The following is a 13,089-nucleotide window of genomic DNA, read 5'->3' on the forward strand; positions in this document are numbered from 1 at the left end:
GTTTCTGTATCAGCACCTTCCACTGCCAGGGGCAGTCGTGTTCCTGAAAAATGGTATTTTAGCACAGGATTTAGAGAAGCCCAATAGGAAACTGTAAACAAGCATGAGAATACAGCTCTACTTCGGACCCCAAGGGCATCTGGGCGGCTTTTTTTGTTTTTTGTCAAATTCCCAACACCCTGAACTTTTTGAATGAAAATGGACAAAGGTGTCAAGTTGTATTTGTTTTCTTTGACTTTATTAGCACACATCAGAAAAATAGCATTGTATTTCGTGATTTCTCATGATGGTTTATCAAACAGATAGAAACTAGATCACTGATAGCTGCCACTGTGTTTCTGGGTAATCTTATGTCACTCCTGTTTGTTCAAGTATGGGTATTACAAATAGGACCGGCTTTGTGAACTGTGAATCCGAATGCTTTGGAAGCACTTTGAGATCCCAAAATGAATGTGTGAAGTGCTGATAGGTTGTTGTTGGTTTTTAATCAAGCTCCAAACACTGCCCATGTTATAAATTGTGAGGCTTTTCAAATCAAGATCACTACTGTATGGTGAGCAATATGCCTATCATTTAAGTTAAAAACGTTATTTTCAAGTACACTTTGTGGTGATAAGTGGTTTGTCCTGGGTAGAATTTTACAAAGCTGTGCCAACCTAAAAAACAAACAATGCTTTCATTGCTGCTGAACAGGTTTCTTTTTTTTTTTTCTCCCCATGGTGACTGCAATATAATTTAAACTTACATTTTAGAAATGCTGGTTGGATTATGAAAAAGGCAGACTGAGGAACAGCTGGTGTTCACATCGTTGTGATTCCAGATTAACTTTCACTGGATGCTTCCTGAACTTGAACTTCACAACATCAGAAAAGCAGTCATTTATTACTTTTACCCAGCTAGTCCTCTTTCAGCTCTTCCTGTTTTTCTCTATTTGATGGCAACCCCCTTTCATATGCTTATGAAGGTCCCCTGAGATGTGCAAAATATATAAAATGAAATACAAATTATGGAACGGAAGTTGTGGATACAAAGCACAGCTCTTTTAATTCCAATGAAGTCTGGGCTCGATACGGTAGCATGCAAGTGAAGGCAGAGAGGCCCAAAGTGCTTCAAAGTTGGCAGTCCAAATTTCTGGTGTGTCTTATGACCGAAAACCTAGAATTCAAATCAGATTTTCATAGGAGTAAATAGCTCGCTAAATCATGTTTACCAGCTGGCTCTTGGCCAGAGAGAGCTCTTAGCAGGAATGAGGTGGGGGCAGGGACGAGGGAGACAAGAAATTTAAACTTTTCATTCATAACAAAATCAAGTGCGCTTTCTGTGGGAAAGAAGAGAGACGGGTTTACAGCTGAGAGTGAAATAATGCCATCAAAGAAAAACCATGGCAATGAGACAGTCACGAGTCCACAAAGGCAACCACTGACACACACACAGAATGCCATGGCCTAATGGTTAAGAACGTTGTCAACTTTGCTTTTCCGAACAATACACTTGAACGCACTGCGGCCGCTTCATCAAATTTATGGAGGTAGTTATATGTAAAAATAAAAATTACCATAAAGTAATATGCTGTATCATAATAATACATAAGTGTGCAAAATGCCGACAGATGGGTTGACCCTTTAAAGTTGAACGCTACACAGAGATTCAACCAGATTCAGTTTTGTAAACCTTTCAGTTGATAAACTCTAAGTGAAGTCTAGGTAAGCAGCCATGGGCCACAAAGCGATCGTTTCACCGGAGGAAAAGGATGCTGGCAAAGCTTGGAGTGGGTTACTGAGAACATCACCGCAGACCATCTGGGGTCATACTCGTAACGTGCTTCCAGCCCCTTCTTCTCCCCCATTCATTCAGGCATCCCAATTCGATTCAGACGGGCATGTATCTGCATGGAACGTCTGCTCACACCATATCCTCCTTGAAGTCCATCGTTTCTATGCTAATGCCTGCTGGTCTAAGGGAGTTTGTTTTTTTTTTTCCCTAAATCATGTACCCCATAGCATCGGGCAAAGAGTGTACACATTTTATTCAAATGTCTTCTGTAAACCTATTTCTTGTGAAATATTGATAAATTCATATTTTAAAGCTTCTCTTTAAAGGTAATGCTTTTCTTTCCTGTTTGCACAGTATCTGATTATTCTAATGGCTACTTTAGGAGGATCAACTAGAGGCTGATGTATTATTTCAATGGTTCTATTATTTATGAACTGATTGTATGATTCACGCTGGAGGGTAGGTTTAGGGGTGAAAAAAGAGAATTTAGACAGAAGAATTTAGTAACTGTGTGGTATACAACTCCCCAAGGACACAGACTCTGTGTATAGTCTATCAGATACGTTATCATTCCTTCTGGACAAATTTAAGCAGTGAGACAAGAGTGCATTTCTGAGCAATCAAGGCATGCCTTGGAGGAAATAAAGCATGAGACTAAAAGCCAACTGACAGAAGCATTTTAAAGGTGTGGGAGTTTGCCAAGAAACGTGCTCACGTTTCACTATAAGCACAAAGAAAGGAAACTATACTAAACTTGACGAGTCCAGTTTGACCCAACGAAACTTCCAGCTATCTGAAAAAGCATGAGAGAGTCTCTAAATGTTTCAAGAAACAGCTCCAACTGTGTCTATTTAAAGACTCTACTCTTTAAACAGATGGCTAGTGACTCAACCTAATACTGAAGCAGAAGTGTTTCACCAATTTATGCCAATTCCTGAAATCCGAGGTGAAAATATTTTAGATTTATTTTTGGGTATTTATTTTATGGTATATAGCTCCAAACATCACATGCCACTCAGCTAAATAAAACTTTTGGTCAGTTCATTTACTGGTATCAAATGAAATCCTTTTGTGAATAAATTTCCATTATCTACAGATTTATTCCATGGTTCTCCTAAAATAAGACATGGGAACTTTTGAGACATCTCTTTCCTAGAGAACTGAATCTTGATTATTTGTAATCCCTTTGTTGCTGAGAACCTTCTCTGTAGTCATCATGACATTGTAAACCAAAGCAAAATGTAATTAACAAACCATCCTGAAATAAGTTGGGCTAAAAACTATACATCCACCTAAAAATGCCTCCTGAAATTGGTTACAAAGTATCTGTAAACATTACTCTGGCATAGTTCATGTATGCATAATTGTTATTCTGATAAATTTAGGGGGCGTACAGTTAGGGTTCCACCACACTTGCAGAATGATCACATTCTGTTGTTAATTACATGGGCACATGTATATTTCTAATCAAAAAGTATTTTAAAGTTTTCTCTATAGATATCTTCCCAGGAATAAAAGGCCTGAAGTTCAACTCTCCCTAAATTTGCTCTTTCCTATAACCACTAAAAATTATCTCCCACAGCCTAATTTAGGCATTCTATTTAAAACTACATAAAATAGATTTATGTCCTTCCATTAGAAAGAATAACGTCCCCAGGCCATAGTCTTCATTTGTATCACAAAGAACATTTTGCTTTTAAACAAACTAATTATCGTTTATCTCTGATAGTAAGATAGCATCACCCTTAAGTCTCACGAGGAAGAAACACTCTTCCTTCACTATCTGATGAACACCTTTTTAAAAGTCCGAATTACCTCTCCCATCACTCAGTGCTGTGCCCCAGCCAGGCTGGGGGACCCTTCCTTTGTCCATTTCAGAATCAAAGGCCTATATTCCTGTTTGTGATGATGGAAGGTTAAACATATCAGACAAGCATCCGTGACACTTAAAAAACAAAATCCTGAAAACCAACACTCCCAGTATTTGGATTATGACCCCTTCCGACACACTTCCATGGGCTCCTACAAAATCGTGTCAAAAAAACTCACAGTGCAAAATGACTGGGGCCTCAATGATTCACACACAAAGGGCTGGGGTCCCTTTTAGTCAGTTTGGCATCAATTTCCCTTAAGGTAGACCCTTGCATTTGACATTTTGTGGTGGCTTAGTTATCTTTTTTTTTTTTTTTCTTTTGGAAGTGTCAAGGATCAGTTCTGTGGCACCATCTGGTCACAGACTGGGAGCAACACGCATCTGTGGCATTTTAAAATGGACTTGGCAACTGCAAGACATCGAAAATGCATATTACACTTACAGTGTCTAGACTCCCCTATGTGTGCTGAGTTACAATTAGTGAAGCAAAAGTATACATATCACCCTACTGCTATTCTTGTCGCTACAGAGCCATAAATGTGAAAAGCAATACTCTGAAATAAAGATTTTTCGGTTGTTGTTTTTTGCCCTAGCCTACTTAGCAGCACAGTTTAAGTCAACACAAAAACTGCCGTTGAGATGCTTGTCTTTCCAAAGATGTAAACACCAGCCACAGAGTCGTAAACTTGGCTGTATCGAACGAGACGGGAGGTCGGAGGCAGGGTGACTATCACACACTGGTAACAGAAGCTTGCAAGCAGTTGGAAGGTTTCTGTAATTTCTCAGCTTCGTTGGTGGGGGGGTCCGTACTTGCTCGGAAACTGAAGGCCGGGCCAGCTCCACCATGGGCCGGGCTCCAGGTAGGGTTCTGACGACGGTTACTTTCAACAATGCTTGATGTGTTGGAAGCCAGGCTCTCCCGAGTGCTACAAGAGTAAAAAGGTTTTGTTTGGTTTGGTTTTTAACATAAATAATTATATATTGAGCCCCAGAGGAAGAGTAAATGATGGAGTTAATGGATTTCCTCTGGCGGTTTATCATGTCCTGTATATAGCATCTCATACTGATTATTCACATATGCTCCAGCAATTTGGACTCCAGAAGCTTTGCACAAGGCATGTTATCATCAGCAGCACAGAGTAAAGGGCTTTCATACAGCTAAATATATGTCTTCCCTAGACTTTCACATTCAAGGAAACGCCTTAAAAATCTGACATGATAGATGGCTCTCATGTTCCTTTTTTAAAAAGACCAAAGACTTTAAAAAGACTTCGTAAATTATACATAGGTAATGATTTCATTTCAGACTCGAAATTCATGTATAGAATTGCTCCTGAATCAACTGCATACTTTTATCCTAATGACTCTGTTTTCACTCTTGCTTAGTAGCTTTTTGACTCTGGAGGTGAACTTCAAGCAGGACACCAGCCAATTTGCAGCAGTGATGGGAATAACATTCTTTTTTAAAGACGTCATACCTCTGGTTTAAATACATAGCACTTTAGTTAATGTACATTCTATTTGCAGATAAGGAATCTAAGGTTTTCTCTATTTACATTTATTTCCTCCCTTCTCCTACTTTGGTAGAAATATTTAATTTTTTAAAGGAATCTTTAGAGGTGATTTAAAAGCTTTAGTATTTCGATTTCTCTTTTAATTTTTCTAATTTAGAAATACTTAAATCCATTTTATTGTCCCAAGAGGTTTATAACATTTGACATGTCAAATGTGTAGGACAATGACTGAAATAAGATTACTTGGCCTGACTGATGGGAACTGAGTGGGTTTTGTGTTCTAGGTCCTCAAAATGGTAATATGAAACTTACCAGCTCACAAACAGGTAGAAGAAACCATAATGATGCTCAAAACATCCACCCTATTGGATAGATTCAAGGTTTATAAAATATTCTTACATGTTGGTCCCCATCACTGATTTAAAGTCAAACTACCCAGGGAACATCCTCACCACCTGGCTTTCATTCTCATCCAAAACTCACAGCGAGTCTGTCTGAACATTATACCTTGGCAGCCATGCCTGACAGTGTATTTCATCCTGACCCTTCGTAGCCTTAAGCTTGCTTCTCATCAAAAAGCCAAGAGTTAGTTGTTCAAAAGGGAGTTTGTTCACCCACTAACAAAAAGACAACTGGATGCTTCCTGACTCCAGAGGGTACCTCCAGAGGGTTCATGCATTCATAGAAGTAAATCAAGTTCTTTCATGATGCTTATGGTAAATCTGGGCATATCTAAGGAATACTCCAAAATATCATCACTAAAGTGATGGAAAAACACTAGACTTACCTACTTACCTGCCTTATACCTCCTCTAAGAAAATCCATCAGTGTTTTTCCAGGACTACAACTGACAGTCAGATGGAGGAAGGAAAAAGGACAATACGCATGTAGAACCCCAGAGAGGTCGTGACACGCTCCTTCGGTTGCATTTGTAATCACACTAGTAACTTTTTAGGGCATTTGACTTCCTCATCTTTAAAGCAGGTTGAGTTACATGCTGTACCTACTCAGTGAGTGATTCAGAATAAGAAATAAGCAACCAGGAAAGATCTGTACACCCAAAAGTTAGACAAATGCGAGTTACTTCTGTTGTACATCTGGCATCTCATGAAAAAAATCAGTCACTGTGGGTAGGCTTGGGAATCTATGTATTACTTTTAGTGACTTTTTTCTTTTTTCCTATGGGAAGATGCATTTTGAGGTCCAAGGAATTCACTTTTAAACCAGTTTTTGAGGTGGGAATTTAACTTATCAAGGCCCTACTGTATGTCAGATACCGTCAACACACATCATTGCCAACAGATGGCCTAAGGTGGGAGCTACATGTGCTCTAAGATACCTCGGACTACCTTCGACCACGGCCAACATGTTAATAGTGATAAACACAACGGGGTGTTCCAGTGTCTCCAAAGGATATATCTCATTACTACTGTGACACTGAGTACAGTGTTTGACAGTCACATGGAAGGCTGTGGATACGTTGATGAAACAATTCATGGAGATGGAGGGTGAGCAGTAACAACAGTCCTCACATTTAAAATGTCACACTTTTTTAAAGAGAGCTAATGGAGTGCAAGCTTAAAAATAAAATCTCAGAATTTTATAGGCAGAAGAACTGAACCAAGAGGCCCTGCTGTTCCGTGTCCTGCATGCGCTCCCCTTGGGCCCGCACTTGGACAGCACAGGACACATCAGACACGTGCTGGGCGGCCTGGAGCCCTCTGATTCTCATATTGTGTTTATCAACAGGTTTTCAGCTTCAACTCTGGAATAGCAGGCTTTGCACAACCGGATTCTTCATTTGCAATATTCGATCTCACGACATAGTTTAAATTTCTACCTTGTTTCCTTCTCTCAATGTACTCTGAAGTGAAAGTGTTAGTTGCTCAGTCTTCTCCGACTCTTTGTGACCCCACGGACTGTAGCCTGCCAGGCTCCTCTGTCCATGAGATTTCCCACGCGAGAATACTGGAGTGGGTTGCCATTCCCTTCTCCAGGGGATCTTCCTGACTAAAGAATTTTGGAAATGTGGCCGAACACGACTTCTGAGTCAGCCTGAAGACTTGACAGTGTGGAGATCACCTTTTTTTTGGCAGAGGGAGTGGGGTGGTGGCACAGGTTGGACCTTTGTTGCTCAGGGAGCTCTTTCACTGAAAGATCTGAATCAATGGACCCTGAAGATTCCTGTATCTGTAACGGTGGAGCCGTGTCAGCGTGATAATGCTATTTGGCTAAAAAACTCCTTACACGGGAGACTAAAACTCCCTATAACTCAAATATTCTCCTTCACAGACAATCCTCATGCATCCGAAAGGTAACTTAGTAAATTTATGGAAGTAGAGGGGAAATACAATTTTAAAATAAATATCAAAAATACATTTGTCACCTAGGTTCTAACCACAGGATATGAAAAATAAAAGGGGTGCAATCAGGAATTGTTCTGTAGATTCTCTAACTGCATGACAATTATGGGTGATCTACATATTCCCATAAAGAAAATTCTACCTAATAAGAGAGGGCAGATAGCTCCTGAGGACAGACTCCTCAGGACGACCTACCAGGACAGCACATTTGACCCTGAGTACACTATTAAAGCAATGCAAACAAGCTTTGTTCAAGAAATGATCCCATTCATCAATTCCATAATCTGTACTCCTAATTTAGAGATAATAAAATATATTCTGTGGAGAGACTGGTTCAACAATTACATGAATATTTCTGTTTATCTGCCCCCATACAAAAAAAAAAAAAAACGTTCAATATTATGCAGTGGTCAGGTTTTGAGTCAGAACTCACTAAACTCTCAATGTCCCCCTTGCAACTATCTCTGGAGCTCTGTGGTTTTCCCTCCATGGAGGTCTAGCGACCAAGAGTGCCCCATGAAGAGCTGGAAACTGGTGTGGAGAAGCATCGAGCAGGGAGAGCCCATACAACAAGAAATAGCAGAGCAGGAGGTCCAGGCCAATAACCCACACCTTCCATAAGCAATGCTAGTGAATTTCTACCACCAATGGCAGACTTTCAGTTACGCTTATCTGCTATCCCCTACTAGGAAATCAAGAGGAAAAATGAGAGTAGAAGAGGGAAGCAGAGAGAAAAGAATATATAACAACTGGTATATAAATTAAGATTTCATTTGGGATTAAAAAACATTTAGCAAAAATTATTTCTTAGCCAAGTCACTTAACAGGCCAGTAGTCTGAAGACTGAGTGCCATGGCCCCCTGAGGTTTTAAGGTCCCTGAGGGTGAGCAGAGGAGATCTGGAGCTCCTGGCTTCCACGTTAACCAGGGTGCCAACTCTGTGGTTTGTTTAAACATCAGGCTTCCACACGTGTTAACTTGGAAAAGAAATGTTACTTGACAGTAATAAAAATGGTAATAAAGAACTAGCCCTTTAAGAAATAACCAAGGTCTAATATGGGACAAACAGATGAATGATTCCCAGTTCTGGTTTTGGGATGCTCTGTCTCCAAATTATCCAGAGACAGAGTCAAAAGATTACAATGCAACTAATTTTTAATTCTTAATAATTAAAATAAATATAAGAAATACATATTCATATCTTGGACTTGTTCAAATACAAAATACTATAAAAAGTTGGGAATCACAACTAATGGGAGAAGTCAATCTCTCAACAGTATTTCTGCATCTCAGAGTCACCAATCTGGAGTAGAATTCAGAAGGAGAGTCAGGTCCCAAGTCGCTCGTGGAAGAGAAGGAAGAATTAAGGAGAAAAAAAGGAAAGTGGCATAGACTCCCTTTTGCTTCCTAACCTCCTGAACCACTTCAGTGCCCTGGTTGTGGCCACTGGGCACTGCACACTCAGCTGTTAACCCTCTGCTGAATTACCAGCACCTACCAAAAAGAAGGCACCACGATCGGCGTGTCTACACAGTGCCGATTCTGCAGGAGGAGAAAAGAAAGTGCTGGCGTGCACTTTGATCTAACGGAGCATAGGCCCCTAGTCTTCCTGGGACGGGACCAGTTCCACGTGCCTGCAGACTTTTGAGTGGTGAGAGGAAGGTGTATGAGAGCAAGGGGTGCAGGCTGCACAGAAAGTCAGGGTTGAGACGGTAACAAGCTTCTAGATCTGCGGCAGAGGTTGTGAGATGAGCTATTATATTCTCACCAGATGGATTCCCCAACTTTGAGTCAATCGAGTTATTCCCAACCCCTACCTCCCACCCTCACACTGACTACTCATTTTACTCAAAAAGCTACTATTTTTTGAAAAACTTAAAGGAAAAAAAAAACACCCTTCCTTTATCAGCATGGTGGAAATATCAACATCGAAATACTGGGAAATGTTGGTCTTAGATTGGATGGGAAGGAGCCAACCCACCAGTCCAGATTGGTGATCTCTACAGCTGCAGAAACATTTGTTTCAATTCCTGAAAAAGAAGTCAGAAACAGGCTGTTAACAAAACAACTCACACAACTCTTCACCCTCTTTCACAGAACTGAGACTGAAATTAGAAATCCTGAGTTAACCTGCATAAAGCCCCAGGCCCTGGTGGATGTGTGAGCGCACAGACGCCTCTCCCTACCGTGGGGAGTTGAATCCACTATCCACCGTGATGCTGCTGCTGTCCATGCTGTCCAGACGTGCCGAATGGGTGGCCCTCTGGCTGCTGCTGCTGTCGGCTTCCTTTGGGGCGAGCAGGGTGAGGTTCTTCTCAAATTTCCTCTGCAAGTCTCTTTCCTTCTCTCTCTCCAGGAGCCACTGCATGGTACCTACATCGTCTCTGTTTTTCTCCTCCTCTGCATTCTTGTGGGCCCCATCCTCAGACTCGTCATCATCGGAGACGTTGTAATAGTCGAAAGATGCCTCCTGGTTCCCCACTGACTCCTGCTGACGCTGGGAAGCCGGCAGGGTGGGGGCGGCCAAGGTCCCCAGGGACGGCTCCAGTTTCTCGCACCGGCCTGGCAGTGTGTCTGCAGGGGTCTTCGGGTGCGATTTGAGGAGGGACAGGGTTGATTTGTGATAGCTGTTTACAGACAAGGTGCTGTGAAGAGGTTTGAACAGTGTGTCTTTGCTGAATATCTCTTTCCTCTTGTCCAGGGTGCTGGGCTCGGCACCGTGATGCTGGATGAGGCGTCCATTGGCAAGGCCTTCAACTACGGCGGCTGCAGTGACCGGGCCCCCGCCCGGGCCCTTTGGCGACTCCTCCTTGTGCCCTGCAGGCTCCCTGGAGGAATGAGGGGCCTGCCTGTCCGACAGAGGCAGCTTTTTCACCCCTTCCACCAGGGTCAGAGCGTCATGATCCTCTTTGTTCTTCCCCAGAGGTGAGGGCGCTGTGAGCACCGTCTCGCTGGAGGTGTTGCACTGGAAGTAATCATCTGCGGCTGTCTTTGCTGGACAAGAGTTGAGTTCACCGAAGGACGGCAAGCTCTCTGGCGCTTTGCCTGGCTCCAAGAGGCTGCAAGTATTGGGCGGCTCCTTGCTGCCACTGACTATTTCTGGAATACACACCTCTTTATAGCTTGCAGACGAAACATGAGCCCTTTGATGACCGACAGTCTGTGCAGGCCTTAAAGTACTGTCGTCAATGTAGGATTGGCTGGGGGTCTGGTCATCTTGGCTACAGCCTTCGGCCAGGTCTTCAGGCGTCCCCAGAGAAGAAGCACCCAGAGGGCCTTTGGAGTTATCCATCGATCTGGACCTCTCCTTGGCCTTGTTGGATCTCTCGTTCCTGGACCTTCGGTCCTGGGTATGGCTGTGGCTTCGGTGCACTTTCGAGTGGGAGCTTCCCCTGGAAGGCTCAGGAAAAGGCATCTCAGTCCTCCTTTTGGCCAGTTCCCCAGACACGTCCCATTCTGGGGTCATGGGGAAATGAGACTCGATCACGTTCGGGTTGCTATGCATGATGAAGTTATCCCCTTTGTGTTCGATGATGAAGCAGCCCTCCCGGGGAGCCCTGGTAAGAGGATCGCAAAAGTCATACTCCCTCTCGCCCGGGATATCCAGATGGGAACCATCGGACGGGTCTCCCTTGGACACTCGCGTCTTGCTGTGCGACCGAGACTTTCCGTGGGACTTGCGATGAGTCCGGCTCTTTTTACTTCTTCCGCTGTGATGGGCGGAGGACCCGGCTTTACTCCGATGTGCCTTCTCTTCTTCAAGTTTTTTCATCAGTGCAGTGTGCCGCATGACGTTTTCCACGGTCAAGTCCGGGTTAATACGCCTGATGATCTCCATCTCCACCTCCCGAGGGATGGTGGTCGGCGTATCCTCATCTCTCAGGGGCCACTCTTCAGGAGGAAACTGGGCGGAGAAGTTGGCTAGCTGCTTGGTCTTGTCCTTCTTAAAGCTGAGCCGGAATAACTTGAGCCCGAACTTCTTGGACTGCTTTTCACCGTCTTTCGGTTTGGAGAGGGTTTCCGTTTTGTAGGAGAAGTTGACAGTACTTTTGCTCTTTTCAGTCGCTGGCACCTGGCAGAGGGAAGGAGGGCAGTAAGGGTCTTTGCAGTCCTTGGCGGGCTTCCTCTGCAGGGTGGCCGCGTGCAGGCCATGCACGTCTTCCCTGCAGCAGTGGCAGGAGTCGCAGTGGTTCCTGGGCAACGTTCTTTCCCTGACGCAGCCTGAGGCAGAGGGCGTGATGGTCCCCGGCTGGGGAGAGGTACACTGAGACCTGTCAGGTATCCTCTCGTCCAGATGGTACCATTTACTGTTAGTTCTTATGAGGGAAGGAGTTATGAAATAAGTCTGTGGGGTGACGATGAAGTAGCCATCAGGAGTCGGGTAAATCTTCCTCTCCCGGACCAGCGTGTTCAGCGTGTGCCGGAGAATTTCTTGGCTTGGGGTGGGAACACCTGAAACCAAAGGGGACATTCATGAGAACGGAAGGAGGGGAGTGTGGTTGATTCTGGAGCATTCTGAGTCTGCTTATGGACTCAACGGTGCCCCCCAACAAACCGATCCCCATGTTCAAGCCCTAATCCCCAGGGCGATGCTACTAAGGGGTGGGAGTTTTGGGGAGGTGATTAGGTTCAGATGAGGTCATGAACTTGCAGCCTCCGTGATGTGCCTTTATGAGGAGAGGAAGAGACTAGAGCTCTCTCTCTGTGATGTGAGGGTATGGCTGTCTGCAAACTAGGAAGGAGGCTCTCACCAGATACCAAATCTGCAGGTGCCTCGATCTTGGATTTTCCAGTCCCAGAATTGTGAGAAATAAATGTCTGTTGTTTCAGCCGCCCAGTCCGTGGTATTGTTATAGCAGTCCACATGGACTAAGGCAGAATCCTGTTAATTTTGCCCAGCTTCTAAGTATCATCATACAGTAACTAAGCAGGATTCAAAGGTGTTCATTAAGTTTAACGTGAATCCTGGTTTTCTCTGATAACTCTTATGGAATTGTACTACCAACAGAACAGGAAAAGATAAAAGCTGGGAAGAGAAAAATGGATGGAGTTAGGTGGCTACTGTTGTTATAAACTGTTACTGAACTGAACTGTTCAAGACAGAATTTTTTTTTGGCTGCTCTGCATGGCATGAGGGATTTTAGTTCTCCTACCAGGGATCGAACCTGAGACCCCCTGCAGTGGAAGTCCTAACCACTGGACTGCCAGAGATGTCCTAAAAACAGAATATCCTTAAATGAAGAAAAAAACATTTTAAGTATCTTGTAAGTTTACAGAAAAGACTTTCAATAAAAGCAGCTAGGAAGTCACGGTTAAGAGAGCCATCCTGGTATTGAAAAGAAATCTAAAATATGTAGAGGCTACCACATACACTTGAAGCTGCTCCATACTCTCATCCCAATTATAAATTATATAAATTTTATATAAATTATATAAAATTTTATAAATTATATAAAAGGGCAACTAGACTTGACCATTGTTTAGGATGTACTCTCCAATTTTGAAATCATCTTCAAATTTGACTGTGATTACAGCACTGGTGATATTTAGGTGAGACCTTCCACCTT

The 13,089-nt window shown here is 43.2% G+C and overlaps 1 protein-coding gene across 8 annotated transcripts in view; it reads right to left on the reverse strand.

Moving 5' to 3' along the window:
* Positions 1 to 211: 211 nt before the first annotated feature.
* The window catches only part of STOX2 (storkhead box 2), a 193,281-nt gene continuing 180,403 nt past the window's right edge, over positions 212 to 13,089 (reverse strand). For 7 of the 8 annotated variants that reach the window (XM_055416385.2, XM_088832613.1, XM_055416390.2 and 4 more), the window contains 2 exons: positions 9,709 to 11,974; positions 212 to 4,572 (listed from right to left, as the gene is read on the reverse strand). In XM_055416385.2, the coding sequence (XP_055272360.2) occupies positions 4,377 to 4,572; positions 9,709 to 11,974 (2,462 nt within the window). In that variant the 3' untranslated portion in view covers positions 212 to 4,376. Of the gene's footprint in view, positions 4,573 to 9,503; positions 9,553 to 9,708; positions 11,975 to 13,089 lie in introns of all 8 variants that reach the window. The other variant, XM_055416386.2, reaches the window with a different exon arrangement.

The sequence above is a fragment of the Moschus berezovskii genome, chromosome 26 (genome assembly GCF_049115385.1).
Source record: "Moschus berezovskii isolate FMDL1 chromosome 26, NW_MosBer_1.0, whole genome shotgun sequence".
In the NCBI taxonomy this organism is placed as follows: domain Eukaryota; kingdom Metazoa; phylum Chordata; class Mammalia; order Artiodactyla; family Moschidae; genus Moschus; species Moschus berezovskii.